This window comes from Podarcis tiliguerta (genome assembly GCF_965153285.1).
Source record: "Podarcis tiliguerta genome assembly, chromosome: 12".
NCBI lineage: Eukaryota > Metazoa > Chordata > Lepidosauria > Squamata > Lacertidae > Podarcis > Podarcis tiliguerta.
In genome coordinates, this window is record NC_139545.1 from 18,961,353 (window position 1) to 18,987,547 (window position 26,195).

At 44.2% G+C, this 26,195-nt stretch overlaps 2 protein-coding genes across 3 annotated transcripts in view; one reads left to right on the forward strand and one right to left on the reverse strand.

The window, feature by feature from the left end:
- OXSM (3-oxoacyl-ACP synthase, mitochondrial) lies at positions 1-9,290 on the reverse strand. Its single transcript, XM_083405069.1, has 3 exons — positions 8,847-9,290; positions 5,796-6,806; positions 1-2,050 (listed from the first exon to the last, which is right to left on the reverse strand). The coding sequence occupies exons 2-3, from the start codon at positions 6,779-6,781 to the stop codon at positions 1,648-1,650; spliced, it is 1,389 nt and encodes a 462-aa protein (XP_083261195.1). The 5' UTR covers positions 6,782-6,806; positions 8,847-9,290; the 3' UTR covers positions 1-1,647.
- The window catches only part of NGLY1 (N-glycanase 1), a 24,378-nt gene continuing 6,755 nt past the window's right edge, over positions 8,573-26,195 (forward strand). Inside the window, exons 1-8 of one of the 2 annotated variants that reach the window (XM_083405033.1) lie at positions 8,573-8,868; positions 17,209-17,431; positions 18,083-18,245; positions 19,593-19,812; positions 21,536-21,657; positions 21,986-22,131; positions 22,971-23,081; positions 24,656-24,820. In XM_083405033.1, the coding sequence (XP_083261159.1) occupies positions 17,327-17,431; positions 18,083-18,245; positions 19,593-19,812; positions 21,536-21,657; positions 21,986-22,131; positions 22,971-23,081; positions 24,656-24,820 (1,032 nt within the window). In that variant the 5' untranslated portion in view covers positions 8,573-8,868; positions 17,209-17,326. Of the gene's footprint in view, positions 8,869-16,150; positions 16,266-17,208; positions 17,432-18,082; positions 18,246-19,592; positions 19,813-21,535; positions 21,658-21,985; positions 22,132-22,970; positions 23,082-24,655; positions 24,821-26,195 lie in introns of those variants that run through there. The other variant, XM_083405032.1, reaches the window with a different exon arrangement.

Sequence of the window (26,195 nt, forward strand, 5' to 3'; positions counted from 1 at the left end):
TGTTTTTCAATATGAAATTTATTGAGGATTTCTTTATTATTCTTTTACTGTCGCTGTCAAAATGAGAGCGGTGAATGCATTTTGAACTGTGCTGTGTAATCATCTGCCGAATTATGTAGACAGTATATGGTGAGGAGCTCCCAACTTCAATACTTTGCAAAAGGAAACATTTTAATGATTCAAAGGACCCTTGCTTGTTTGAAGAAGAAGGAGGAGGAGGAGTTTGGATTTGATATCCCGCTTTATCACTACCCGAAGGAGTCTCAAAGCGGCTAACATTCTCCTTTTCCCTTCCTCCCCCACAACAAACACTCTGTGAGGTGAGTGCGGCTGAGAGACTTCAAAGAAGTGTGACTGGCCCAAGGTCACCCAGCAGCTGCATGTGGAGGAGCGGAGATGCGAACCCGGTTCACCAGATTACGAGTCCACCACTCTTAACCACTACACCACACTGGCTCTCTCTCTTTGGAGAAACTATCCTTCCATCCAGGGCTTTTGATAGCAGCACTCCACTCAACTTGAAACAATGTTTGTGACCAAGAGGTTTTACCCTGGTGCAAGGAGCTGGAGGACAAGTCGGGGGGGTGCGCGCTCATGAATAGTCTTGTGTTCCACGTTTACTCACCTTCATATAGTGAAGTACAGGAATGACTGGACTTTCTAGGTCACTTTGGAAGAGAAGGCTTATAACTTCTCACTAAGAGCCCCTCAAGACTGATGAGATTGTAAAAGTCTTGCTGCCATTTGGCTCCTCATCTTCCTAAACTGCCATCTATTAGGAGCTATTCCACCTTGCTACAGCACAACCCACTCCATTAATTTGGCCAATAAACCAGTTGCCATTTGCACCCCCACCTCCCAGAGCTGTCACCATTTAACCTGACAATTATGTAAGCTTCTTGCTTGCTTTCCACTTCCTTCCCCATTTTTATTTTTATTTTTTACCTTTTGTGTTGCCTCTGCTTAAAACGCTAATCCCACAGAGAAGGGCTTTATTATTCTGGAGTGTTTGTATAGTGCCTAGGAAACTTTGGGTATTTTATAAATGAATAATAACAACAAAAAATACCAATAATAACAGCAAAACATAGCTTGGCATTTCTATGAGTAAATCCCAAGAAGCCTTGGGCTTTGTCCCAAACCAGGGTTTGGTTCTGGTTTGTGATCCTAGTTCACAGGCGAGTGCAAAGCATAACTTGCCTCTTTGAACAGCAAGCTATGGTTTGCTACAAAGAAAGCTCTGGAGGGAATATCGGCCTAGAAAGGGAGGGAAGGCGAGTCTGGGGTCAATATAATTCTAAATTATGGTTTGGCACTATAACTGAGCAACAAACCCATACTGCTTCCCATTTGATAAATGTGGATGCCCCCATAACAGGAAGCCGTTACGAATTGTGATTTCCTTCTGCTTGCAGATATGGAGCAAAACTCTTAAATACTTATGGAAAGATGCCCTCAGCATAAACATTATAAATACACATTACTGTTTGTTTGAGTATATATTTTAAAAGGAGTCAAAGTGAAAAAAGGAATAAATTGGGGCAGGGACAAGTGGGGAGAGACACAGAGGTTTGCATTGCTACACATTTTTCAGGCCATTAACAGATCATCTTTTTTAAAAAAATAATGCATACATGGACAGTAAAGCTAAACATTAGCAAAACACAGTGTTGCATTAGTTCCACCAAAGCCAAAAGAATTACTGAGAGCAATACGCCGCTTTTCACTTCTCCATTCTTGGGGTACTAGCGGAACATAATTGAGGTCAAACGGTGCTTCCGTCTTATCTAGATTTAGAGTAGGTGGTAAAATTCCATGGTAACAACTCAAAGCAGTGAAAGCTGCCTCGATAGCTCCTGCAGCACCCAAAAGATGGCCTGTTGCTCCCTTTGTTGAGGAAACTGCAAGAGAATATGCGTGTTCTTTGAAGAGTCCTTTAATAGCCTGATTCTCTGCAGCGTCTCCTAGTGGAGTGGAGGTGGCATGAGCGTTGATGTATGTTACATCTTCAGGGCAAATTCCAGCATCTTTCATTGCAGCTGACATGCATCTAGGGGAGGAGAATGAAAAAGAAAGAGATTCATGTTACTTATGTTCATACATTAGTCTGATGTTACATGGAATACTAATACTAATACTAATACTACTAATAATAATAATTTATTATTTGTACCCCGCCCATCTGGCTGGGTTTCCCCAGACACTCTGGGCGGCTTCCAACAAAGATGAAAAACACACTAAAATGTCACATATTAAAAACTTCCCTGAACAGGGCTGCCTTCAGATGTCTTCTGAATGTCAGGTAGTTGTTTATCGCTTTGACATCTGATGGGAGGGCGTTCCACAGGGCGGGCGCCACTACCGAGGAGGCCCCCTGCCTGGTTCCCTGGACCTTGGCCTCTCGCAGTGAGGGAACCGCCAGAATGCCCTCAAAGCTGGACCTCAGTGTCCGGGCAGAACGATGGAGGTGGAGACGCTCCTTCAGATATACTGGACCGAGGCCGTTTAGGGCTTTAAAGGTCAGCACCAACACTTTGAATTGTGCTCGGAAACATAGCCAAGGTTTAGCAGCACGTGTAAGGGTCTCCACGAACCTAACCAAGCATCGTGTTCAAACACTCTTCTGCCTTCTCTCTTCTTCCAGTGTGGCTGGAAGTAGCATTTCTGTCAAGTTTAGCTTTGCCACTGTCTAACTATGATGATGATGATGATGATGATGATGATGATGATTTTAATAATATGCCCCAGCCATTCTGGGCAGCTTCCAACACACACAAAAATAATAATAAAACATCAAACATTAATACAGTGGTACCTCGGGTTACATACGCTTCAGGTTACATACGCTTCAGGTTACAGACTCCGCTAACCCAGAAATAGTGCTTCAGGTTAAGAACTTTGCTTCAGGATGAGAACAGAAATCGTGCTCCAGCGGCACAGTGGCAGCAGGAGGGCCCATTAGCTAAAGTGGTGCTTTAGGTTAAGAACAGTTTCAGGTTAAGAACGGGCCTCCAGAATGAATTAAGTACTTAACCCGAGGTACCACTGTAGTAACATTCAGATCCTATTTAAAAAGTCACAATAACTTTAAAATAAACAACTCATACCAAATAAAGCAGTATTCAATAATACATTAGAATCCAATAGTACACACTAAAATTAAACATCAGCAAGTAATAATTAAACAGTTTACACTTATTAATTACAATAAATAATCCATAATCAATGAGAATAGCGGCAAATCGTAATACATAAAACACCACAAATCATACAAAACGATGCAAAAGGATTAAATTAAGAAACAAGGACACACAACCTAAAATGCCTATACCTGAACTCCTCTCCTCCCAGCTGATTCTGCTGTTCTCAAAGTCATGGTCTGGCAAAGACTCCCAGGGCTGGAGGTTGGGGCAAGGAAGGTGGCTCACAGATTTAATCAGTTCCCACATAATACTCAGGCAAGATTCTTTGAACGTAAACTAAACTTGGCGCAAGCCTACCTCCCAACTGTGCATTACCTCAGCCCTCTGCTCAGATTCATGGAGGCTCATCCATGTGCCGCCAAACCACGGTTTAGTGTTGCATGTGAATGCAGCCACTGTGCACGAAAGCGATTAAACCCTAAAACTACAATACTAGCATCATGCATTCATCCATCGTGCAACTTCACAAGATCACCATTCTGTATTCAACATGCAGCCTCAGTGGATGAAAATGAGTAAGAATCAATTCCTTAGGATACATCCTAAAGGCAGGGCTAAATGCATTTGTCTTGCATGTTAGGTCATGTTAATTGAAATATTCCATAGAATCTATGGCCAAGCTAATGCCGAAGTGGAAAATTCAGTCCTAATGAGCCGAAGGCATTAATTATCTTGAATGTTCTGCTGTGTTACTTGCCATCTTTAAAAGGAAATAATATTTCCACAAACACTAGTAGCAGCCATGTCTCTTTGAAACTGAACAAGCATATCTAATTAATGTAGGTAAACATTGTCCTATGTCCTTTGCCATTCAAAATGGGTAAGGGGGATTAATTTTACTTCTGCAATATTATTAATCATTTCTAGAAGACTACTGAACAGATACAAAGTGCTTCACAATTCTTTTCTAACTTAATTCTCACAATTGGCTTCAAGGCAGTATTGAATGAGAGATCATGGTTTGGCCAGGTGTGCCAACAAGATTTTCTGGGTCTGGTATATTGTATATGGATTGAGGCCCTTGCTGCACTCAAAAGAGAAGGCAAAAATTTGCATAAAATTTGCATACACTTTATGCCACATACAATTTTGTACACTCTTTTGCAGGTGGGGCAGAGGGGTCCCCAACAAGTAATAATATCTATGACAGACAAAATATAACTGGTGGTTCCCTCGCTGCGAGAAGTGATGTTACAGGGAACCAGGCAGAGGGCCTTCTCGGTAGTGGCGCCCACCCTGTGGAACGCCCTCCCACCAGGTGTCAAGGAAATAAACAACTATCTGACTTTTAGAAGACATCTGGTGGCAGAGTGCTGCATGCTCTAGTTATCTCCCGCTTGGACTACTGCAATGCGCTCTACATGGGGCTACCTTTGAAGGTAACCCGGAAACTACAACTAATCCAGAATGTGGCAGCTGGATTGGTGACTGGGAGTGGCCGCCCTCCAAGACCATATAACACTGGTCCTAAAAGACCTACATTGGCTCCCAGTACGTTTACAAGCACAATTCAAAGTGTTGGTGCAGACCTTTAAAGCCCAAATGGCCTCAGCCCTGTATACCTGAAAGAGCGTCTCCACCCTCATCATTCAGTCAAGACAATGAGGTCCAGCTTTGAGGGCCTTCACTGCGAGAATTGAGGTTACAAGGAACCAGGTAGAGGGCCTGCTCGGAAGTGGCGCCCGCCCTGTGAAACACCCTCCCATCAGATGTCAAGGAAATAAGCAACTATCTGACTTCTAGAAGACATGGGAAGTTTTGAATCTTTGATCTTTTATTGTATTTTTAATATTCTGTTGGGAGCCGCCCAGAGTGGCTTGGGAAACCCAGCCAGATGGGTGGGCTATAAATAATGAATTCTTGTTGTTGTTGTTGTTTACATGTCACAGAATTCAGAGTACACTGCAGAGCCATGGCTGAGTGCTAGAGCACAAGCTTTGTGTACAAACGGTCCTATGTTCAATTTCCAACATTTCAATGTAGGGCTAGGAGAGACTGCTGCCTGAAACCCTGGACAGCAGTCAATACCAGTGAATATGGAGCTATCTAAGGCAGTCTAACTAAGCAGCTAACTAACAGCTATCTAAGGCAGTCAGGGACACGGGTGGCGCTGTGGGTTAAAGCCTCAGTGCCTAGGGCTTGCCGATCGAAAGGTCGGCGGTTCGAATCCCCGCGGCGGGGTGCGCTCCCGCTGTTCGGTCCCAGCGCCTGCCAACCTAGCAGTTCGAAAGCACCCCCGGGGGCAAGTAGATAAATAGGGACCGCTTACTTAGTGGGAAGGTAAACGGCGTTTCCGTGTGCGGCTCTGGCTTGCCAGAGCAGCGATGTCATGCTGGCCACGTGACCCGGAAGTGTCTCCGGACAGCGCTGGCCCTTGGCCTCTTTGAGTGAGATGGGCGCACAACCCTAGAGTCTGTCAAGACTGGCCTGTACGGGCAGGGGTACCTTTACCTTTTTAAGGCAGTCTGACTCAATATATATGACAGCTTCCAGACTGGGCTGGGAAGTTCAAAAATAAGTATTAAACATTAGGGAATTGATTCCCAATATAGAAAACAACTTTGCAATTATTTAAATGTTCGTGGTTTTTACCTGAGGGCACCATCCCCATTTGGATTAGGGGCTGTTATGTGGCAAGCGTCACCTGAGAGTCCGTAGCCCAAAATTTCCGCGTACAGCTTAGCTCCTCTCCGTGCAGCGTGCTCATATTCTTCCAAAACCAAAATGGCGGCACCTTCTCCCATGACAAATCCTTCCCTCAGCGGGTGGAATGGCCGGCAAGCCAGCTGGGGGCTTGAGTTAAAGCTAGTGGCCAGAGCCCGAGCTCTGGCAAACCCGGCTAGAGACAAGGGGCTAATGCAAGCCTCCGTCCCCCCAGCCAACATCACATCAGCATCACCGTAGGCTACAAATCGAAAGGCGTCTCCGACAGCATGTGTTCCTGTGGTACAGGCCGTGGATACGGCATGGTTGGGTCCTTTCAGCTGGTATCTGATGCTAATATGACCTGCCGCCATATTGACCAAGATCTTTGGAACAAAGAACGGGCTGACTTTGTTGTAACCCTTTGTTGTGAACATGGAGGCCGTGTCAGAAATGTCTTCCAGCGGAACCATTCCCATCCCTATTGCCACACCAGCATTCAAATGGTCCAGTTCAGATTGAGGATGCCACCCAGAGTCTTTTATTGCTAAGTCGGCAGCAGCTATGGCCATGATGGTGGCAGATGACATGGCCTTGCTCTCTGATTTCGACACAAAGTTTTCTCTGTGGAACTGGCCCTCGCCAAGCCCCTTCGGCACACAGGCGGCTATTTTACATGGGACGGCTGAATATTCCTCCCCTTCAAGAGCAACAACCCCACAATTTCCCTGGAGAAGGTTGTTCCACACAAGTTGCATTCCGACACCTAGGGGCGACACCAACCCAATGCCTGTGACAACCACTCTCCTTCGGCTGCGAGGAGTTGCGCCCGTGCTCAAAGGCTTTCTCATGATTCTCAAACACCGATGTACTTGGGAACCTTGAAGATTGAGGCATGCTGTTTTTAAGACATCTCTTGAGAAGTGAAGAAGCATGGCGGCAGTTTTCAGAAATGAATTCCTGTAGGACAAAAAGGCAACTCTATTATTCTTAACTGTTACGGAATCAGTTGTGGAGAAAAACTGTGGGTGCACTACATTTAAAAGACACAAAGATGTTCTTTCTAATCCATGCCTGTTTTTCATTTAAAGAATTTTTGGGTTGCAATTTGATACCAGCAGTGCTATTTTTCTAGAAAAAGAGGTGCTGGAACTCACCATGAATGCCTCCCTTGTTCTCTTATAATAGTAATGGCACCCAACGGAGTGGTCCTGGAACGGAGTTCTGGTGAGTTCCGGCTAAAAAAAGGCCTTGGATACCAGGGTTATGGGACTTTTTAAGGCCTGGTGATCATACAGTGGTACCTCAGGTTAAGTACTTAATTCGTTCCGGAGGTTCGTTCTTAACATGAAACTGTTCTTAACCTGAAGCACCACTTTAGCTAATGTGGCCTCCTGCTGCTGCCGCGCCGCCAGAGCACAATTTCTATTCTCATCCTGAAGTTAATTGTGAACTAGGGTTGCAATCCTAAATGCATCTGCTAAGGAGCAAGCCCCATTGACTACAGTGGGACTTACTTCTGAGAAAACATGCATAGGAGTGTACTGCATGTTCTTCCAAAAGCAACAAGACTTTTCAGTGGGACATGGAGCCAGATCCTAAGCATGTTTATTGTAAGGAAAATCTCACAGGGTTAACTGTAATTGGACTTAACTCTGTGCCAAGTGTGGATAGGATTGCAGCCTCCGTCATTATGATTACGTTTGTGCTGGGCTTTAAAACCATCTGCAGAATTTTGAAATAAATATCTGCAGTGCTTTTTTTCTGGAGGTACACAGGGGTACACATACCCCTAAACATTTTGTGAATCTTTGTACTTTTGTCCATTTACTATATTTATTTTTCCCGATTTGAACTATAAAATGGTGATTTTCTTGAGTCAAAATGAGAGTACCCCCTAAACATTTTTTTTTTTAGAAAAAAAGCACTGCCCTTACCCTTAGCTTGCCCGTTAATGAGGAAACAGGCACCTACACCAGCCATTTCAGTGGCTGAAAAGCGCTGAATATCTGAATTGCGGAATTAGATTTGCACAATACAGAAGACACAGATCCGTTCATCTGAACGTGCAGAAGATGTAACGTGGTGCAGTTTTCAGCTGGGATGAAAGCGTGCGTGATGCCAAAATTGAAGAGCGTGCATTTTCTACGATGATGAAGAATGTGCTTGACCACATGACACAATAAATGCACCTGCTTCATTCTGCTATGAGGATTGACTCCCTCCGAGCAGCATAGATCACTTAACAGATATAGGTGATTCTGATTTATTTCTCTCTCTCTCTCTCTCTCTCTCTATATATAAAACTTTGTTTCAGAATTGCAAACACACACAAATGACAAATCCTGACACGACTGACCAAAAAAAAAAATGGGTCACCTTTTGGGGGGGGCGGAGCTAAAATATTAAACATGTTATTTTGCAAAAAACATAACCATGCGATCACAGCATAAACCAGCTCAATGAATCCTTCAACAAATCAACCTGGGAAATGCTGAAAACAATAGGGAGCCTCATTTCTTTCTAACCCAAAGGGAGTGCCTACGGTTTGGCCACTCACATTTCTAGTGAAAATAACAACCAGGAAGAAGCTGGTTCTTGAGCTTTAATAAGGTCTAGACTAGAGTTTCGAATGTGATGGCAGTGGCGTCATTCTCGCTACTGCGCATGCTCGGCAACCCTAAAAAATAAATAAATAAACCAGCGCGCAGGGGCGGAGCGAAAACGTCGCTGCGTTCACAGAAGTTTATGAAAGGGGAGGGAGGATTCCGCCCGCTCACCTCACTTTCTGGAGTCGCCGCCGCTTGAGGCAGCTTTATCCCGAATTGAGTGCGGGCGGGCGCACAGCAAAGTCCAACTTCCGTGCTCGCTGGCAAAGACACTCGGGGTGGTCAAGTGCCGCTGTGGGAGGATGGCGGCCGCCCTGGGACCCTCCGCAGCGGCGCGCTCGTCCCTGAATCCCACAGAGACGTTTTTAGAGGCCTCCCGTTTGCTGCTTACCTATGCGGCTAAATAGCATCAGGTGAGGGGGTGCGGACGGGCCCGGCAAACAACAGTGCCGAGGGTGGTGAGACGGTTTGCGCCTGTGTCGTCTCCTCGCGGAGGCCGCCGGGACACGGCGGCGCGTCTTGGTAAATAAAAGCTTTTGGACCATGGATGGAGAGCTGCGCGTAGTGCCGCGGGCGGGCGAGGCAGTGATTGCCTTGACGTTGCCCTGTTTACCCAGAGTATCGGTTTGCCCATGTTGCGTTGGGTCAGCTGCAACCAGATCTCTCCCTCCTGTGGGGCCAGTTGCTTAAAAATAGCAGTCGCGAAGCCCCCTGTCTTTCAATTGCTTCGGCTGTGTGGCCTTACCATTGTGCCCATTCGTTGCATCAGGGTATATGAAACTGCATCTCAGTGCTCCTATTGAACTGTGAGACACATGCTTCTGGCCTGCTGTGATTCCTGGTAGATCTTAATTTTGAAGAACCTGTTTGTGGTAGCAGGCACCACATGCAGATTAGAGAGCCTGGGAGTGATAAATTACAAGAACCTCTGTGGATATACAAAGTGCATTTCCTTCTCCACTGAATTTGTTATGGTGCTTTCAGGCCAGAGAGTTAAGATCTCCGGGTACAGATGTCAGAATGAATAATAATAATAATAATTTTTATTTATATCCCACCCTCCCCGGCCATAGCCAGGCTCAGGGCGGATAACACCAGTAAAATTACAGTAAAAACATAATGGGGGGGGGGGGACCAATTTAATATACAGGTTAAAATGCAGCCTCATTTTAAAAGTAGCCCATAGATCAAAACCATAAGGGGAGGGAAACATAAGGGTCAGACTGAGTTCAAACCAAAGCCAGGCGGAACAGCTCTGTCTTGCAGGCCCTGCGGAAAGACGTCAAGTCCTGCAGGGCCCTAGTCTCTTGTGACAGAGTGTTCCAAAAGCCGGGGCCAGTACTGAAAAGGCCCTGGCCCTAGTTGAGACCAATCTAACCACTTTTCGACTTGGGACCTCCAAAGTGTTGTCATTTGTGGACCTTAAGGTCCCCCGCGGGGCATACCAGGAGAGACAACAGAATGCAACAGAAAGGCCCAGAGCAGCCATTTTAGAAATAAAGTTTTAGAAACAAGCAAAAAATAAAATAAATCAAAATACTGGGGTGTGTTAAAGAAGCCCGAGGAAACAATCTGGAACACTACCAAGGTACCCCAAACCAGAACGTTTATATGAGGTATAGAATGGAATGATGTGGAAATCCTCCAGAAATCTTAAGAATCCACCTTTTAAAGTAATAGAGCAGGTTATTATTTATGACTGGGGGAAGGGAGGGGAGGAGGGGAAAACCACTGCTTTTGAAAAATGCTAAATACTGTAACTAAATTCACACCAAGAGAAATTCAGCCTTGAAGAGTGCTTGTTTTACAATAGACAGCTGTTTGAAAACACTGCCCAGAAATTTAATTGAGTAGCTGCATATCAAACTGCATAATTGAAATGCCCTCACAGGACCGAATGGGAATCATGTTGATCTACACACTGAATCTACCTTCTAAGTACCGTAGTTAAAATGACTTTTCAAAGATCCCAGGATATCTGGTTCTGAGGTATTCTAAAGAATCAGACCGGCACACTCTACAGAATAAAATGAAATTGGAACTTAATGCAAGAAATGTCACTTCTTTTTTAAGATTGTGGCTTACTGTGCCACTCCTATTTAGTTCCTGTTTATTAGGATTCCTTCTGTAAACTTTTGCCTAAGCAATCACTGGAATAGGAAGTGTTTTTAGACTTCCGGGGTTGCTACATCAGACTAATTCTAGTTCAACCTGGTGTGCAGATCTGATTATTTTGGATGCCTTATAACATGGTGTTTCAGGTTGTTTTAATAGTAAAAATGGGTTCTGGTTAGGAAGGGTTAATAAAATGTTAATTTTACAAGGGTATCGGGTCTCATTACTAAATAAGGTTCTTACGTGTCTGAATGGGAAAGGTTTTGGCATTAAAGACATGTGTGATAGCTAGTGATGCTCCTTTTGTACAACCTACCAGTATATCATTTTTTTCTTCTTACGTTTACCAGCTTCTGAGTAGACATATACAGGATTGTGCTGTCAATTCCATATATTTCAGTTAGATTTCTGTGAAGAAAGAGTAAAGACTTGTATAATGAAAGGGCAATGGGATGGCTGCATTTAATACGACAGATTGCTGTTACCAGTTTGATGCCCCAAACTTCCCTAAGCTGGGAAAATAGCTCTTCAAGCCTCTTTATGTGGCAATGTCAGCTGGTTCAACAACTGGTTGTCATTTTTTTTCTGAGCCCAGGGACAGACTCTTCAAAGAGGAAGAGAGAATGATCACATGGAGTCTGTCCCTAGAAGTGAGGATTCACAGAAGTAAGAATCCTTTCCTGCTAGTTGGAACAATCAATACAGATCAATAAAACCCATGCATATTGATCAGTTTAGATTATGTGCTGGGAGATCTAGGCTAACTGGCTTGGGCTGATGGGAGTTGTAGTCCACAACATCTGGAGGGCACCATATTGTTAAAGGCTATTCTAGGCACCCAAAATAAAGACAGAAGCTTTGCTTGATGCTGACAGGACATAACATTTGGCATTAAGCAGTGTTAGAAACTGGGAGAGAAAAGCTAGGAGCCAAATGGCTTCTGGGACTTGGGTAAGGTAAAAGTCGTGGCTGACTCGGGTTGCAGCGCTCATCTCGCTTTATTGGCTGAGGGAGCCGGCATACAGCTTCCGGGTCATGTGGCCAGCATAACTAAGCCGCTTCTGGCGAACCACAGCAGCGCACGGAAACGCCGGTCACCTTCCCGCCAGAGCGGTACCTGTTTATCTACTTGCACTTGACGTACTTTCGAACTGCTAGGTTGGCAGGAGCAGGGACCGAGCAATGGGAGCTCACCCCATCGCGGGGATTCAAACCGCTAACCTTCTGATCTGCAAGTCCTAGGCACTGTGGGTAAACCCACAGCGCCACCCGCGTCCCATGGGACTTGAGTAGTGGGTGCCAAAACAGAATGTCTAGTCAGCATGGGGTGTGTGTGTGTCAGCAACACTTTTTATTTATTATTTTGATAAGCATGAATTAATATGCAATTCACATAACTGACACATTGTTAATATCTTATTTTTAGCAGAAATGGTTAATACGTATTTAATTTGGTGTTTACAATAAAAAAATATTGGTACCACACTCCAATTTTCAAAACACTTTACTCTTTATTGTTAAACTCCTTAACATATTATCCTCAACATATACTTCGAAGCTTCAAAGCACATGCATTTCAGTAATCCTTGAGTGTCAGCCAGGCACACAAAAAATGGCGCCCATACTTTTTGAGGTGCTCGCAGATGAAGAATCTTTAGGTGCAAAATGTGCCTGGCGCCCTGCTAATTTCGAACCCTGGCACACTAGGGATGCATCCCTAGAGCAGGCATTTCACATATATCTAACTGAGAGCATTTTCTTAATATGGGAAGTTTAGGAATGCAGAAGAAGGTCTCTTAAGGATGACAGCATCCTTTGGGCAAGAGCATCTGGGAGAAGTCAGTCCCAAGCCATTTTTTACTTTTAACTAAACACAAGAACTTTGAATCGCATCCAGAAATGGCTCACCAGCCAGTATGTTGCTGTTGTTTAGTCGTTTAGTCGTGTCCGACTCTTCGTGACCCCATGGACCAGAGCACGCCAGGCACTCCTGTCTTCCACTGCCTCCCGCAGTTTGGTCAAACTCATGCTGGTAGCTTTGATAACACCATCCAACCATCTCGTCCTCTGTCGTCCCCTTCTCCTTGTGCCCTCCATCTTTCCCAACATCAGGGTCTTTTCCAGGGAGTCTTCTCTTCTCATGAGGTGGCCAAAGTATTGGAGTCTCAGCTTCAGGATCTGTCCTTCCAGTGAGCACTCAGGGCTGATATCCTTCAGAATGGAATAGGTTTGATCTTCTTACAGTCCATGGGACTCTCAAGAGTCTCCTCCAGCACCATAATTCAAAAGCCAGTATAGTGACTAGCTATATACCCTACAGCTGGTCCTAGTTAGCATCTTGGCAGCTGTATTTTGAACAGACTGAAGTTTCCGAGAGACAAATCCAGAACAATATGTTGTGGTAGTCTAAGGGGGGCGGGGTAAGTTACCATGGTGTGGAGAACAGCCAGGTTTTATCTCTGCTTGCTTTTCTATATATATAAGATTGGACTCCGTGGATGAAATCTTAAGCATGGTTATGGAACATCTGAGAAAATGTTGTTAAGGCTTCAATGTTTAATGTGCATTTAAGAGAGCAACTGCAGCTTCGTAAGCTGAAAACATTCAACTCCGAGTATGCTTTTACTTGGAAATAAGTTCCACTGAGATCATTATAAGTATACTTAGGATTGGGGTGTGACTGATAGAATCGACATCTGTGATAATACCGACTTCCAGCTGTACACAGATGAGGAAGAATCTTGTATTAAGAACATGAAGCAAGAACAAAGGTCTGCTTAGTTCCAAATCCTGTTTTTCCCATAGTGGCCATTCCAATGCCTATGGGATGCCTACAAGCAGGACAGCAGCCACCAAATTGCCCTCTCCTGTTGCTCCACAGTAATTGGTTTAAAGGTAAAGGGACCCCTGACCATTAGGTCCAGTTGTGGCCGACTCTGGGGTTGCGGCGCTCATCTCGCTTTATTGGCTGAGGGAGCAGGCGTACAGCTTCCGGGTCATGTGGCCAGCATGACTAAGCCGCTTCTGGCGAACCAGAGCAGTGCACGGAAACGCCGTTTACCTTCCTGCAGGAGCGGTACCTATTTATCTACTTGCACTTTGATGTGCTTTTGAACTGCTAGGTTGGCAGGAGCAGGGACCGAGCAACGGGAGCTCACCCCAGTGTGGGGATTCGAACAGCCGACCTTCTGATCGGCAAGTCCTAGGCTCTGTGGTTTAACCTAATAACCTCTGATCCTGCAAGTAGTATAGAGCTATCATGCTTTTAGCCATTGGTAGCCTTTTCCCTGAATTAGTCTAATCCTCTTTTACAGCTGTTAAAGTTGGTGACCATCATCATCACATAGAACCGCGCCACCCCCCATTATTCATCTTTTGCCGGTGGAAAATAGAGACTGGAAGGGATTTTAAGGCCACGTAGTTGAGTCCACGACATGGCTTCATGGCTTCTCTCAGCTTCATGGCACTAGGTCCTAGGCATCTTTCTCTGATGCTTTTCTAACAGCAGTCTTTGCAAGGTTGCAATGTTGAATGAAAAACTGGAAAGTATAACGGGGAACTGAGGTGTGTTACTCAGGTGTGTTTTTTCCTCCAGTTGTTTAAGATCTCTTTCTTTATCTACTTCCTCCCCTGGAGAAAATATATATTTATTATTCGTTTCTTGAATTTCTATCCCAAGAAGGTCTTTCTCGGTCTTTTCTATCCCAAAAAAGGTCTTTTTCGGTCTTTTCTTGTGCTGGGGGGGGAAGCAACTGGGGGAAGAGAGAATTTTGAGTGGTGCAACAGCCAGAGAAGAGAGTTTTAGCAGCAGTACTAGTCCTCCACTCAAGATTGCAGCTTCCTGAAGCTGATTTAAAAACAGTGGTGGCAGTGATGATAATAATTGTGGTGATTATGATAATGATAGCATGAATACACACAGGTGTGTGTCACACCTGAGTTTCAGCCTGAGACTCAAAGTGACATTGGTTCATGTTCTAACCATAGGAACATAGAAACCTTGTACCAGCCTGGACACAAAAGTTGTTGAGCTGCTCTCTTTTTTTTGCCAAAGTTGTTGAGCTGCTTTTGAGGGAAATCGGCAAAAATCACACTGCAGACACGGGTTGCCATAGGTCCAGATTTCCCCAGACATTTTGACAATTTCTGCCTGGACATTGCTCCCGGCTGCTGTATTCCGGATATGTTCAGGAAATTCCGGGTACAGTGGTATCTCGGTTTACGAACTTAATCCATTCTGGAAGTCCGTTCTTAAACCGAAACCGTTCTTAAACTGAGGCGCGCTTTCCCTAATGAGGCCTTCCGCCGTCGGTGCCCTTCCACCGTTCGGCTTCCATTCTTAGACTGAGGTAAAGTTCTCAAACCAAGAAACTATTTCCATTTGTGTGGAGTTTGTAAACCAAATCATGCTTAAACCGGACTGTTCTTAAACTGTGGTATCACTGTAGATGACACCCCTAGGACAGCTCAGTTGGTTAGAGCATGGTGCTGATAACGGCAAGGATGCAGGTTTGATCCCCATATGGGATAGCTGCTTTGCAGGGGGTTGGACTAGATCAGGCATAGGCAAACTTGGCCCTCCAGATGTTTTGAGACTACAGTTCCAATCACCCATGACCACTGGTTCTGTTGGCTAGGGATGATGGGAGTTGTAGTCCCAAAACATCCGGAGGGTTGAGTTTGCTTATGCCTGGACTAGATCATCAGGATCCCTTCCAACTCTACAATTCTATGATTCTAAGTCAGACCATTTGTTCCTCTGGCCCAGTATGGCCTACACTGATTGCCAGCAGGACCTCAGGTTTTCAGGCTTCGACCCTCCGTTTCCATTGTGCAAAATTGTAACAGTGGCTTGTCGTACAGAGTTACTGAGAGCGTAAGCAATAAAAGACCTGAAAAGATTTTTTGAAACTTTTTTATTTTTATTTTTAAATAGTAAATTTTATTAGTATTTTCCACACAACAACAACAAAACGAAAAATAACAATACACAAAACACAAAAATGAGCATATGAAAAACAAATCCAAATCTTACAAATTAATAATACAAAAACACTCAAAAGGAAAACATTGACTTCCACCAATCCCACAGCACCTCCTTTACCTCTCATTGTATCTTCCTGTTTTCCTTATCATCTCATTCCTAGCATCTAGATATAAATCCCTGTTTCTTATCCTTTCACTTCACAAGGTTATTCCAGACTCAGCCAGATTTCTGTCCTCGAACCTTAGCTTTTAAGGAATTCGTTTAGGCACTCCCATTCCTTTTTCACTTCACTTTTTGGTTTTTATCTTATTATATCTGTCAATTTGGCTAATTCTAAATATTCCGAAAGCTTACATAACCATTCTTTTGAAACTTAATTTGCTACATAAACAATTGACGGTAGCACATGTGAATTGTGAATCTGCCCAACACCACTGTAGACACCAAAAAGTCCTTTTGGGATAAGACCAGTGTGCTGCAGGAAGCCATAGCTGAAATGTGAGAGCAGTGTTCCAGGTTGCTTAATCGGATTAAAACACTGTTTTGTAAGTAACTTGAAAGCAATCCTTACATTTTTCTTTTAAATCTATCAGACACCCAAATGAGGAAAAATATCAGTCTATTCGGATTGAAAACCAAGCCTTTTTCACTAGATTGTTGCCCGTCAGAGGAGCTGTTGAATGTCCTTTTGAAATGGGGTTTGAAGAGGTGAGTACCTTCAGATGGGATATTTTCATATAAAACCGCCTTTCCCAAATTGGTGCCCTCCAGATGTTTTGAATCCTTCTGGCGGGTCCCTTACTGTGAGAAATGCAATTACAGGGAACCAGGCAGAGGGCCTTTTCAACAGTGGCGCCGGCCCTGTGGAGTGCCCTCCCATCAGATGTCAAGGAAACAAAGAACTACTGTTAGCAACTTTTAGAAGGCATTTGATGTTTTGTTATGTTTTTGTATGTGTTGGAAGCTGCCCTGAGTGGCTGCAACCCAGCCAGATGGGTGAGGTGGTATTATTATTAATATTATCATGATCATTACACATTTGGCACTCTTTCCCCCTTCAGACTTTACCCTGAACAGTGTGTGAGCAGGGCCAGAGCAGGATATTACAGTGTACCCTCTGGTTACGGATTTAATTCATTCCAGGGGGTCCGTGCGCACCCCTAAAAATCCGTAACCAGAGGTGCCGCTTCTGTGCGCACACACGGCACAATAGCGTGCTTCTGTGCATGTGCGCACGGCGAAACCCAGAAGAATACACTTCTGGGTTTGCCACGTTCGTAACTTGAAAGTTACGTATCCAGAGCAGTACGTAACCAGAGGGTCCGCTGTGTATCTGAATCATATTGTCACTGACTCAAACAGGGCTGTGGGTTGTTTCTTCAGGGATGAGAAAGCACTAAGGACTGCAATCCCATATCCTTCGCCCTAGGAGTAATCCCCACTAAAGTCTGTGGAACTTGTATGAGTAGATATGCCTAGGATTGTGCTGCAAATAATTCAGTCCAGGTGCAAAGCCAGGTGGAGGTGCTAGTGCTGGTTTTTGTGTTGTGTTGTGTTGTGTTGTGTTGTGTTGTTTTGTTTTGTTTTGTTTTGTTTTGTTTTGTTTTGCATCTCAATACAGAAGACTTGACTTTTGTAACTACCATTTCAGGGGGGAAACCTGTCTCGTTTTTCCTAAGGACGACACATCGATTAAGCAGCTGCACAAAATCTGAGACCTAGTTACTGGGGAGAGAAATATTCGATTGAATGGATCAAATACAACCGAAATGTCAGGATCCTCTAGAAGAGTAACAGACATGCAGCCTGTTGCACACCGGCCGTCGAGAACTCTTGATTCCAGTCAGGACCCAACGGCTCAGCCTGCTGTCATGGTAACCACTTCCGAACTCTGTTATGTTGAACAAGGAAATAGTATGTGTAAATTTAAGTTTCACCCTCGAGCTGAGTTCTTTAATTCATGTAGCAACTCTTGGGAACCAGTGTGGTGTAGTGGTTAGGAGTGATAGACTCGTAATCTGGGGAGCCGGGTTCGCTTCCCCGCTCCTCCACATGCAGCTGCTGGGTGACCTTGGGCTAGTCACACTTCTCTGAAGTCTCTCAGCCCCACTCACCTCACAGAGTGTTTGTTGTGGGGGAGGAAGGGAAAGGAGAATGTTAACCGCTTTGAGACTCCTTCAGATAGTGATAAAGCAGGATATCAAATCCAAACTTCTTCTTCTTCTTGGGAACAGTTTTCACCTCTCCGTCTGTGAAATGCCAATAGTTAGATATTGCGTCAGACATTGAGATTGGGGGGAAACCACCTTGTGGGCCAAATTGTGACCCCTTAATTTGGCCTGTAGCCCAGAGGTTCTTCATTCCTGGTGCTTCTCTAGATTCCAGTTCTCAGTAGATTGTGCTCCTCATTCCCATGTGAATATACTTCTTTATACCATTTAGAAGAACAAATGACCAGAACTTGTTAGAAAATCTGTTTGAGGCAACTGAAACGAGACATTTCCACCCCCCACCCCCCATTTCAGACATTTGAATCAATCTTCTTGAAGACACTTCAATCAAACTTTCTGCATGTAATGGTATATGAGAACCCTAGTTTACAAAAGAAAGCCTTGGCTTGCATCCCAATCCAAGAACTGAGCAGGAATGCTCATGAAAAGCTGATCCAAGCAAGGAAAATGGACAGAGGTAATAAGTTAGATATGATTTGGAAACATGACAATATTAACTAGAGCATTTGTGTACAAGTAGGCATATTTCTATCGATGTACAAAATTAGACAGAAGGGGAAGCATTTCAGAATTAGCAGCTGCCAAGTATGGGGCATTGATGAGGTTTTTCTTTAAGAATATTACAGTGGTACCTCTGATTACGTACGTAATTCGTTGTAGAGGTCTGTTCTTAACCTGAAACCGTTCTTAACCTGAGGTACCACTTTAGCTAATGGGGCCTCCTGTTGCCGCCGCACGATTTCTGTTCTCATCCTGAGGTAAAGTTCGTAACCCGAGGTACTACTTCCGGGTTAGCGGAGTCTGCAACCCGAAGTGTTTGTAACCCAAGGTACCACTGTATTTTACATCTAAAATAAATACTGCCCCAATTCCTCAAATTCATATGCAGTTAAGAATTACTGTTTAGCATCTGTGTAGACCGAAAACAAAGAATTGATTTGATGTTGATTCCATCACCGTTGACTTGATCCTCTTTAAGCAGCTTCCTTTTTGTCATTGGCCTGGTTCACATGCTATGCCTAGCCAAATGTTGGCTTAGCACAAACAGTGTGGGCTCCCATAGAGCTTCTAAATAAACCCTTCGTTCTTCCCCGGTTCTTTTTGCTGCTGTGCTAGGTCAGGTTTGTCTTAGCATGTCAAAACATGGGCTCTGCTATTGAGCTACAGCCCTTTCTCTCCCCAGGTGCATCTCCCACTTCAGGTACCTAATTTGTGTCTTTAGAAAACCAGTAATACAGGTGAAACGCGAAAAATTAGAATATCGTCGTCATCACAATTACAACAAATAAAGGCTTGACATATCTCGCTTTGCATGTCATGAGTCTATCTCATATATTAGTTTCACCTTTTAAGTTGAATTACTGAAATAAATGAACTTTTCCACGATATTCTAATTTTTCGAGTTTCACCTGTACTTTCAAGTTCTATACCAGATTTGCTGTCAAATGATTTGCCATGATTATTTCCCTGTCCTCATTGGGAAATTGCTCCCGATTTCTGGTCTGCTTAGGCTGCAGTCCTGTGCATGCTTGCCTGGGAGTAAACACCAGTGACTTTCTTCTTGGTGAACATTCCTGGGATTACACTATTCTAGCAAGCCTGGATAGCTCAGTTGGTTGGTGCGTGGTGCTGATAATGCCATGGCTGCAGGTTTGATCCCCGTATGGAACAATGACATGTTCCAGCATTGCAGGGGGTCAGACTAGATGATCCACAGTTTCCCTCCCAATTCTACAATTCTGTGATTCTGTGCATTAGATATTCACATGCTCCGTTGTAATTGCTTTCATTTAAATTTTTACAGGACATGCATTGAACGAACAGGACATACTGTTGCTGGAGCTCCTGAACTGGTTTAAATGTGATTTTTTCCAGTGGGTAAATAACCTTCCGTGCAGCAAGTGTGGGGGCCAGACAGAATCTAAAGAAAATTTGTCGCCTAGCGAAGACGATCTGAGATGGGACGCGAGTAGGGTTGAAAATCACTTCTGTAACCATTGCCAATTCAGCAACCGATTTCCAAGGTTTGTATAGGACATAGGTGGGTTAAAAATTTGATCTGTGTTTGAAACTGTACGCTCAGTACAGTCGTACCTTGGTTCCGGAACGCCTTGGTACTCGGGACGCTTTGACTCCCGAAAAGCTGGGAGTAAGTGTTCCGGTTTTCGAACGTTTTTCAGAAGCCGAAAGTCTGACGCAGCTTCCAATTTAGTATAGAAATCTCCTGCAGCCAATAGGAAGCTGCGCCTTGGTTTTTCATACGGTTTCGGGAGTTGAACGGCCTCCCAGAACGGATTAAGTTCGAGAACCAAGGTTCCACTGTATGTTTTTGGAAGCCACTTTTTCACTTATTTATTGACAAATCCCTTATGTAGCACGTGAGAACAATAGTGACCTTTGAAGCAGTACCATGAAGATACTCTTAGTCCTGCTTTCTGTTTTGCTGACAGGTAGCATAGAAGAATGGATTTGTCACACAACTCCCTTCAAGCCCAGCCAGCTTAAACAATGATCATGAGTGATGGCAGTTGTAGAACCTTTGGCCCTTCTAGATGTTGCTGTACTACAACTCCCATGATCCCCAGCAAGCCTGGCTAATGTCCAGGAATGATGGGAGCTGTAGATCAGAAACAGAGGGCTGACCGGAGGTTCTACCACCCATTACAAGATAGGTTCAGAAGCACTGTCGCCATTCAGATATCCCATGTTTTAGAAATTTGCAGGCGGCAGTTGGGATTAAGCCCCCTGTAGTCTGAATAAATGCAAAATATCAACATACCAAAGTTAATTCTGTTGGCTGTGCTTTCAGCAGAGGTTGTAAGATGGGATGTCCTTGTTCAGCAGTTACCGTACTTTTCCATGGATAAGACTAGGGTTTTTACTAAAATATAATGTTTAAAAGGGACGCGGGTGGCGCTGTGGGTAAAGCCTCAGCGCCTAGCACTTGCCGATCGCATGGTCGGCGGTTCGAATCGCCGCGGCGGGGTGCGCTCCCGTCGTTCGGTCCCAGCGCCTGCCAACCTAGCAGTTTGAAAGCACCCCCGGGTGCAAGTAGATAAATAGGAACCGCTTACCAGCGGGAAGGTAAACAGAGTTCCGTGTGCTGCGCTGGCTCGCCAGATGCAGCTTGTCACACTGGCCACGTGACCCGGAAGTGTCTGCGGACAGCGCTGGCTCCCGGCCTCTAGAGTGAGATGAGCGCACAACCCTAGAGTCTGGCAAGACTGGCCCGTACGGGCAGGGATACCTTTACCTTTACCTAATGTTTAAAGGGGGGGTAGTCTTATACACGGGGGCAATCTCCCCCCATTTTCTTAATTTTGAGTCCCCCAAAATAGGAGGTGTCTTATACACGGGGGGGGGGGGGTGTTATACACATAAACATACAGTACTCAGTTTGATAGCAGATAGGGATTGGGGGATTTAAAGTAGGGGCTAGATCATGGAAGAAGCCTATATATTACCTCTTTATTTATTACATATGTATATTGCTTCAATGTTACTGCACTCTAGGTAGTTCCACAAATTAAAATGATGGTTTACATTTTTGATGCAAGAATGATTGGGGGGGGGGGGGCAAATTCAAGACCCATGACCACTGTGTGAGGGAGTTCTTGTGAGGGAATTATTTAACTGGCGTATTTTAATAATGTAGCATTTCAAAATGTTGGTAGCTTATGATAATGATTTTAGGTATTCGTGGCAATGACAGCAACCCCCCGTTTTTTTAAAATAAAAAATGCACAGGTACAACAATCCCGAGAAACTTCTGGAAACTAGGCGTGGCCGTTGCGGAGAATGGTCCAACTGCTTCACCCTCTTCTGCAGAGCTGTGGGCTTTGAAGCAAGATATATTTGGGACGCTACAGGTATCGTTACAACTCTCTCTCTCTGTGTAGTGAGCCAGTGTGGTGTAGTGATTAAGAGCAATAGACTCGTAATCTGGTGAACCGGGTTCGCTTCCCCGCTCCTCAGGGTGACCTTGGGCCAGTCACACTTCTCTGAAGTCTCTCAGCCTCACTCACCTCACAGAGTGTTTGTTGTGGGGGAGGAAGGGAAAGGAGAATGTTAGCCACTTTGAGACTCCTTAGAGTAGTGATAAAACGGGATATCAAATCCAAACTCTTATAGTTTCCTGAGATGGAAGAGGTGCCTTTACAATGTTGGTTACTTTCCTCTGGCTTTCCTCTCCTGCAGATCATGTGTGGACCGAAGTTTATTCCTCATCCCAGCAGAGGTGGCTTCACTGTGACCCTTGTGAAAACGTCTGCGACAAACCCCTCCTCTATGAGATGGGCTGGGGGAAAAAGCTCTCCTACATTATTGCATTTTCTAAAGACGAGGTAGGGGAGGCAATGTGGGTTTGAAATAAAGGCAATGCTCACAAGGGAAAGTTTTCCCTTTAAGCATTTTTAAAGCAGTTCGATCATTCCTTGACAAAGGAAAAAGGAGCTCTTTCCTGGAGTAGTTCTGATATTGCAGTGAGTGAAACTTTGAGCTACTTCATAGCTAGTGTGGTGTGCTGGTTGGAAGGTCAGACTAAAAGATAAAGGGACCTCTGGACAGTTCAGTCCAGTCAAAGGCAACTATGGGGTTGCGGCGTTCATCTCGCTTTCAGGCTGAGGGAGCCGGCATTTGTCCACAGGCAGTTTTCTGGGTCATGTGGCCGGCATGACTAAACCGCTTCTGGTGCAACTGTGACGGAAACCAGAGCGCACGAAAACGCTGTTTACCTTCCCACCACAGTGGTACCTATTTATCTACTTGCAATGGCATGCTTTCGAACTGCTAGGTTGGAAGGAGCTGGGGAAGAGCAACAGCAGCTCACCCCATCGTGGGGATTCAAACTGTCGACCTTCCAATCAGCAAGCCCAAGAGGCTCAGTAGTTTAGACCACAGCGCCACCCGTGTCCGTACCTGGAAGGTCAAACTAAGCCCTGGAAGACTAGGGTTGAAATCTCCATTCAGCCATGAAGCTCTCTTGCGGCCCTCACCAGCTCTCAGGAAGCTACTTCGCAGGTTTTTTATAATATGCAGATGCAGAGAGCCCTGTACGCCTCCATCTTGACATCTTTGGAGCAGGGAGAGGGGAGATGGGATATGCATATAATAAAAAAATCAAATCCTGTATGTAATACTTCGTAATTTACCCCCCTCTTCCTTTTCAACACATGCTTTTCAGGTTGTTGATGTCACCTGGCGCTACTCTTGTAAGCATGAGGACCTGCTCCCACGGAGGACCCAGGTCAAAGAAGCAGTTCTACGAGAAACCATCAATAACCTTAATAAAGTGGTAGGTCGCTTTATCTTAGCAGGCTGGTTAAAATTGCACAAGTATTGCAACGTAAGCTGCCCTTGAATCGGGGACTCAGTCAATCAATAGATTTTTGTTGTTTATAGCCAGCGGCCATCACAATACAATATAAGCACAAATCACACAACTACAGAACGAAACATGTTACATGCACCAGACCAAGACAAATCTACAATGTCTGGAATGTCTCCCATGTTGCAGTTCAAAGTTGGTTTGTTTTTTTTTAAGAATAATTTTTTATTAACTGACCAATCACATCAAATCAAACCAAATTACATAAATTCCAAATTACACAGCCGAATTTTAATTTTTTTTTTTTAAACTGAACTGTCCAGGGGTCCTTTACCTTACCTTACTAGCTGTGCCTGCCTCACCACTGCAATCTGTGGCAGGTGCCTATGAACCACTTGGTATTTTAACATTCTCACAGTGCCCCACAATGTAGTGTCACTCTGGGAAATTGCAACAATTTGAAAACGGCATTTCCTAACTTCCTGATGCCGCTCAGGAAACCTTACGAGTGGCAGAGGTGAATGGGAGCAACCAACATTGGGCAAGAGTCAACGTAGGTGAAACGTGTTGGGACCCTGTATCCTGGCAGCTGTCTTAGGTTGTAACAATAATAATATTGTTTTTAACTATAGCCCAGCCATCTGGCTGGGTTGCCATTCTGGGCAGCTTCCAACACATATAAAACATAATGAAACGTCAAACATTAAAAATTTCTGGATACAGGGCTGCTTCCAGATGTCTTCTAAAAGTTGTCTAGTTCTTTATCTCCTTGACTTCTGATGGGAGGGCGTTCCGCAGGGAGGTTGCAGACCCTGACTCTGCCCATAAAAGAAATGGATGTTTTGTTTTGTAGGATTATCAGCAACAACAGCAAAAGCAAACACACCTTCCAAATATTTTGTTGTTTCTATACTACTGCTTTCAACTCTTTCTGAATTGTACATTGAAGGGGCTATCTCTGCCATATATGAGTAGAATTGTTCGAGGCTTACATGAATTGTGACTGAATTAGGCCTTTCAGTTTAATGTGTGAGGCTCTGCAGGGGAAAAGTGTCCTTCATTTGGGAATCTATCACCTTTCCACTTATGCATTAGGTTAATCACCGTATCAAGACCAATGCTACCAGGACAGTAAATTATGTGGAACAAAATAATTGATCCAGGCATTATCCTTCCTTGAATTTTCTCTCGTATGTAATAAAATGTTAGAGCTCAGCAAAACGCAGTGAGTTTGAATAAGATATACAAACCATGTAAATCCAAAAGTTAATTTCCAAGTAAATTATAAAGATTTTATACTGGTCCAAAGCAGTGTGGAAAAGGTTTCAACCTACTTTCCTGTTGCCTTTATGTTCAAACAATGCAATAATAAAATTTTACATGTACCATGGTTATCTGGCCCATCTGCAGTGGTTTCTGACATTCAGAGAGGTTGTATTGAAATAAATGATTTGCATTTTTTAAAAACTGTTACACCAGGGAGAGTGGTAATACAGTTGAAATTAATTTTATTTTTTTATCATTGCTTTCTGAAATCACAGAGACAGCAGTCTTTGACAGAAGGAAGGAGAAGGGAGCTCTTAGAAAGAATAATTGTGGAGCTTGTGGAGTTCATTTCTCCTAAAACCCCTAAGCCGGGGGAACTTGGCGGAAGGGTGTCGGGATCAGTGGCTTGGAGAGTCGCCAGAGGTGAAATTGCTTTGGAGGTATTTAATGCATCGATTGGTGATCATTTTAGAATTCTTCGTTTATGGCCCAGTTGCAGCTTATTGACTTTAGGGCCCCAGTCCAGAGAAATTGAATCATGCTGTAATTAGCCATGAGTTACTTGTCCTATTGATTTCAACGTAGTGATAGTAATATTTGTTTTAGCCATTACTGAGAACAAGAAGAACCCAAACGCCCACTGATCTATATATAGAGGGAAGCAATCGAAAGTAAAGCAGGTAACTTGTTAGGATAAAAGTAATAATTCACTCCAAAATTTGTTGTCAGCTGTCCCAATTACATCTGCTCCGGGCAATCAAAATAGATTTGTTTTGTGGACATCAAAGCAAAAGTGCTAGGTTTTTGGTTTTAATCTGTTGACTGAAGGATTAATGATGGCATTTTATCATTGTATAGCAGGGTATTGTACTACTACTACTACTACTACTACTACTACTTTATTATTTTTACCCCATCCATCTGGCTGGGTTTCCCAGCCACTCTGGGTAACTCCCAACAGAATATTAAAAACACGATAAAAGATCAAACATTAAAAACTTCCCTAAACAGGGCTGCCTTCAGATGTCTTCTAAAAGTCAGATAGTTGTTTATTTCCTTGACATCTGATGGGTGGGCGTTCCACAGGGCAGGTGCCACTACTGAGAAGGCCCTCTGCCTGGTTCCCTGTTCCCTCACTTCTCACAGTGAGGGAACCGCCAGAAGGCCCTCGGAGCTGGACCTTCTACAAGAGCCCTATCCCGCTTTTTGATTGAATTGTCCCCCAAGGCAACTAAAAATAGATAGTAATTGCACTCATATAGCCCAAACGCATAGAGCCCACAGCTGTTAGTCACTTGCCTGAGGGATGGGGCCAGAGTAATCTGCCCTTCAACTCTGCAGTCCTAGGACAACTTGTCTGTCCATCCTGGCTGATGGATGGGGGCAGATCCATCTCCTCCTTGCCATCATGCCATTTCTGAGAGGCAGAGGCGCAGTCTCCCAATGGCCCTTGGCATGTTTCTCTTGCACCTTAATGTCATTGACTTTCTGAAGATTAGATACCAATGTATATGTATGTCTCTGATTCCTTCGTATGCCCCCTGGTATCTCCAGAGCCCCCCTTTCACAATTTAGGCATAGCAAAACTATCCTAGACAAGACAATTGACCCTGCTAATGTTGCATTCTACCTCCTCCTATTTAACATCTAGTGTTGACTGCTGCATAGGATATAGAAGGGATACAGTTACAGTCATACTTTGGTTCTTGAACGCCTTGGTATTCGAACGTTTTGGCTCCCGAACACCAAAAACCCGGAAGGAAATGTTCCTGTTTTCGAACGTTTTTTGGAAGCCGAATGTCTGATGTGGCTTCC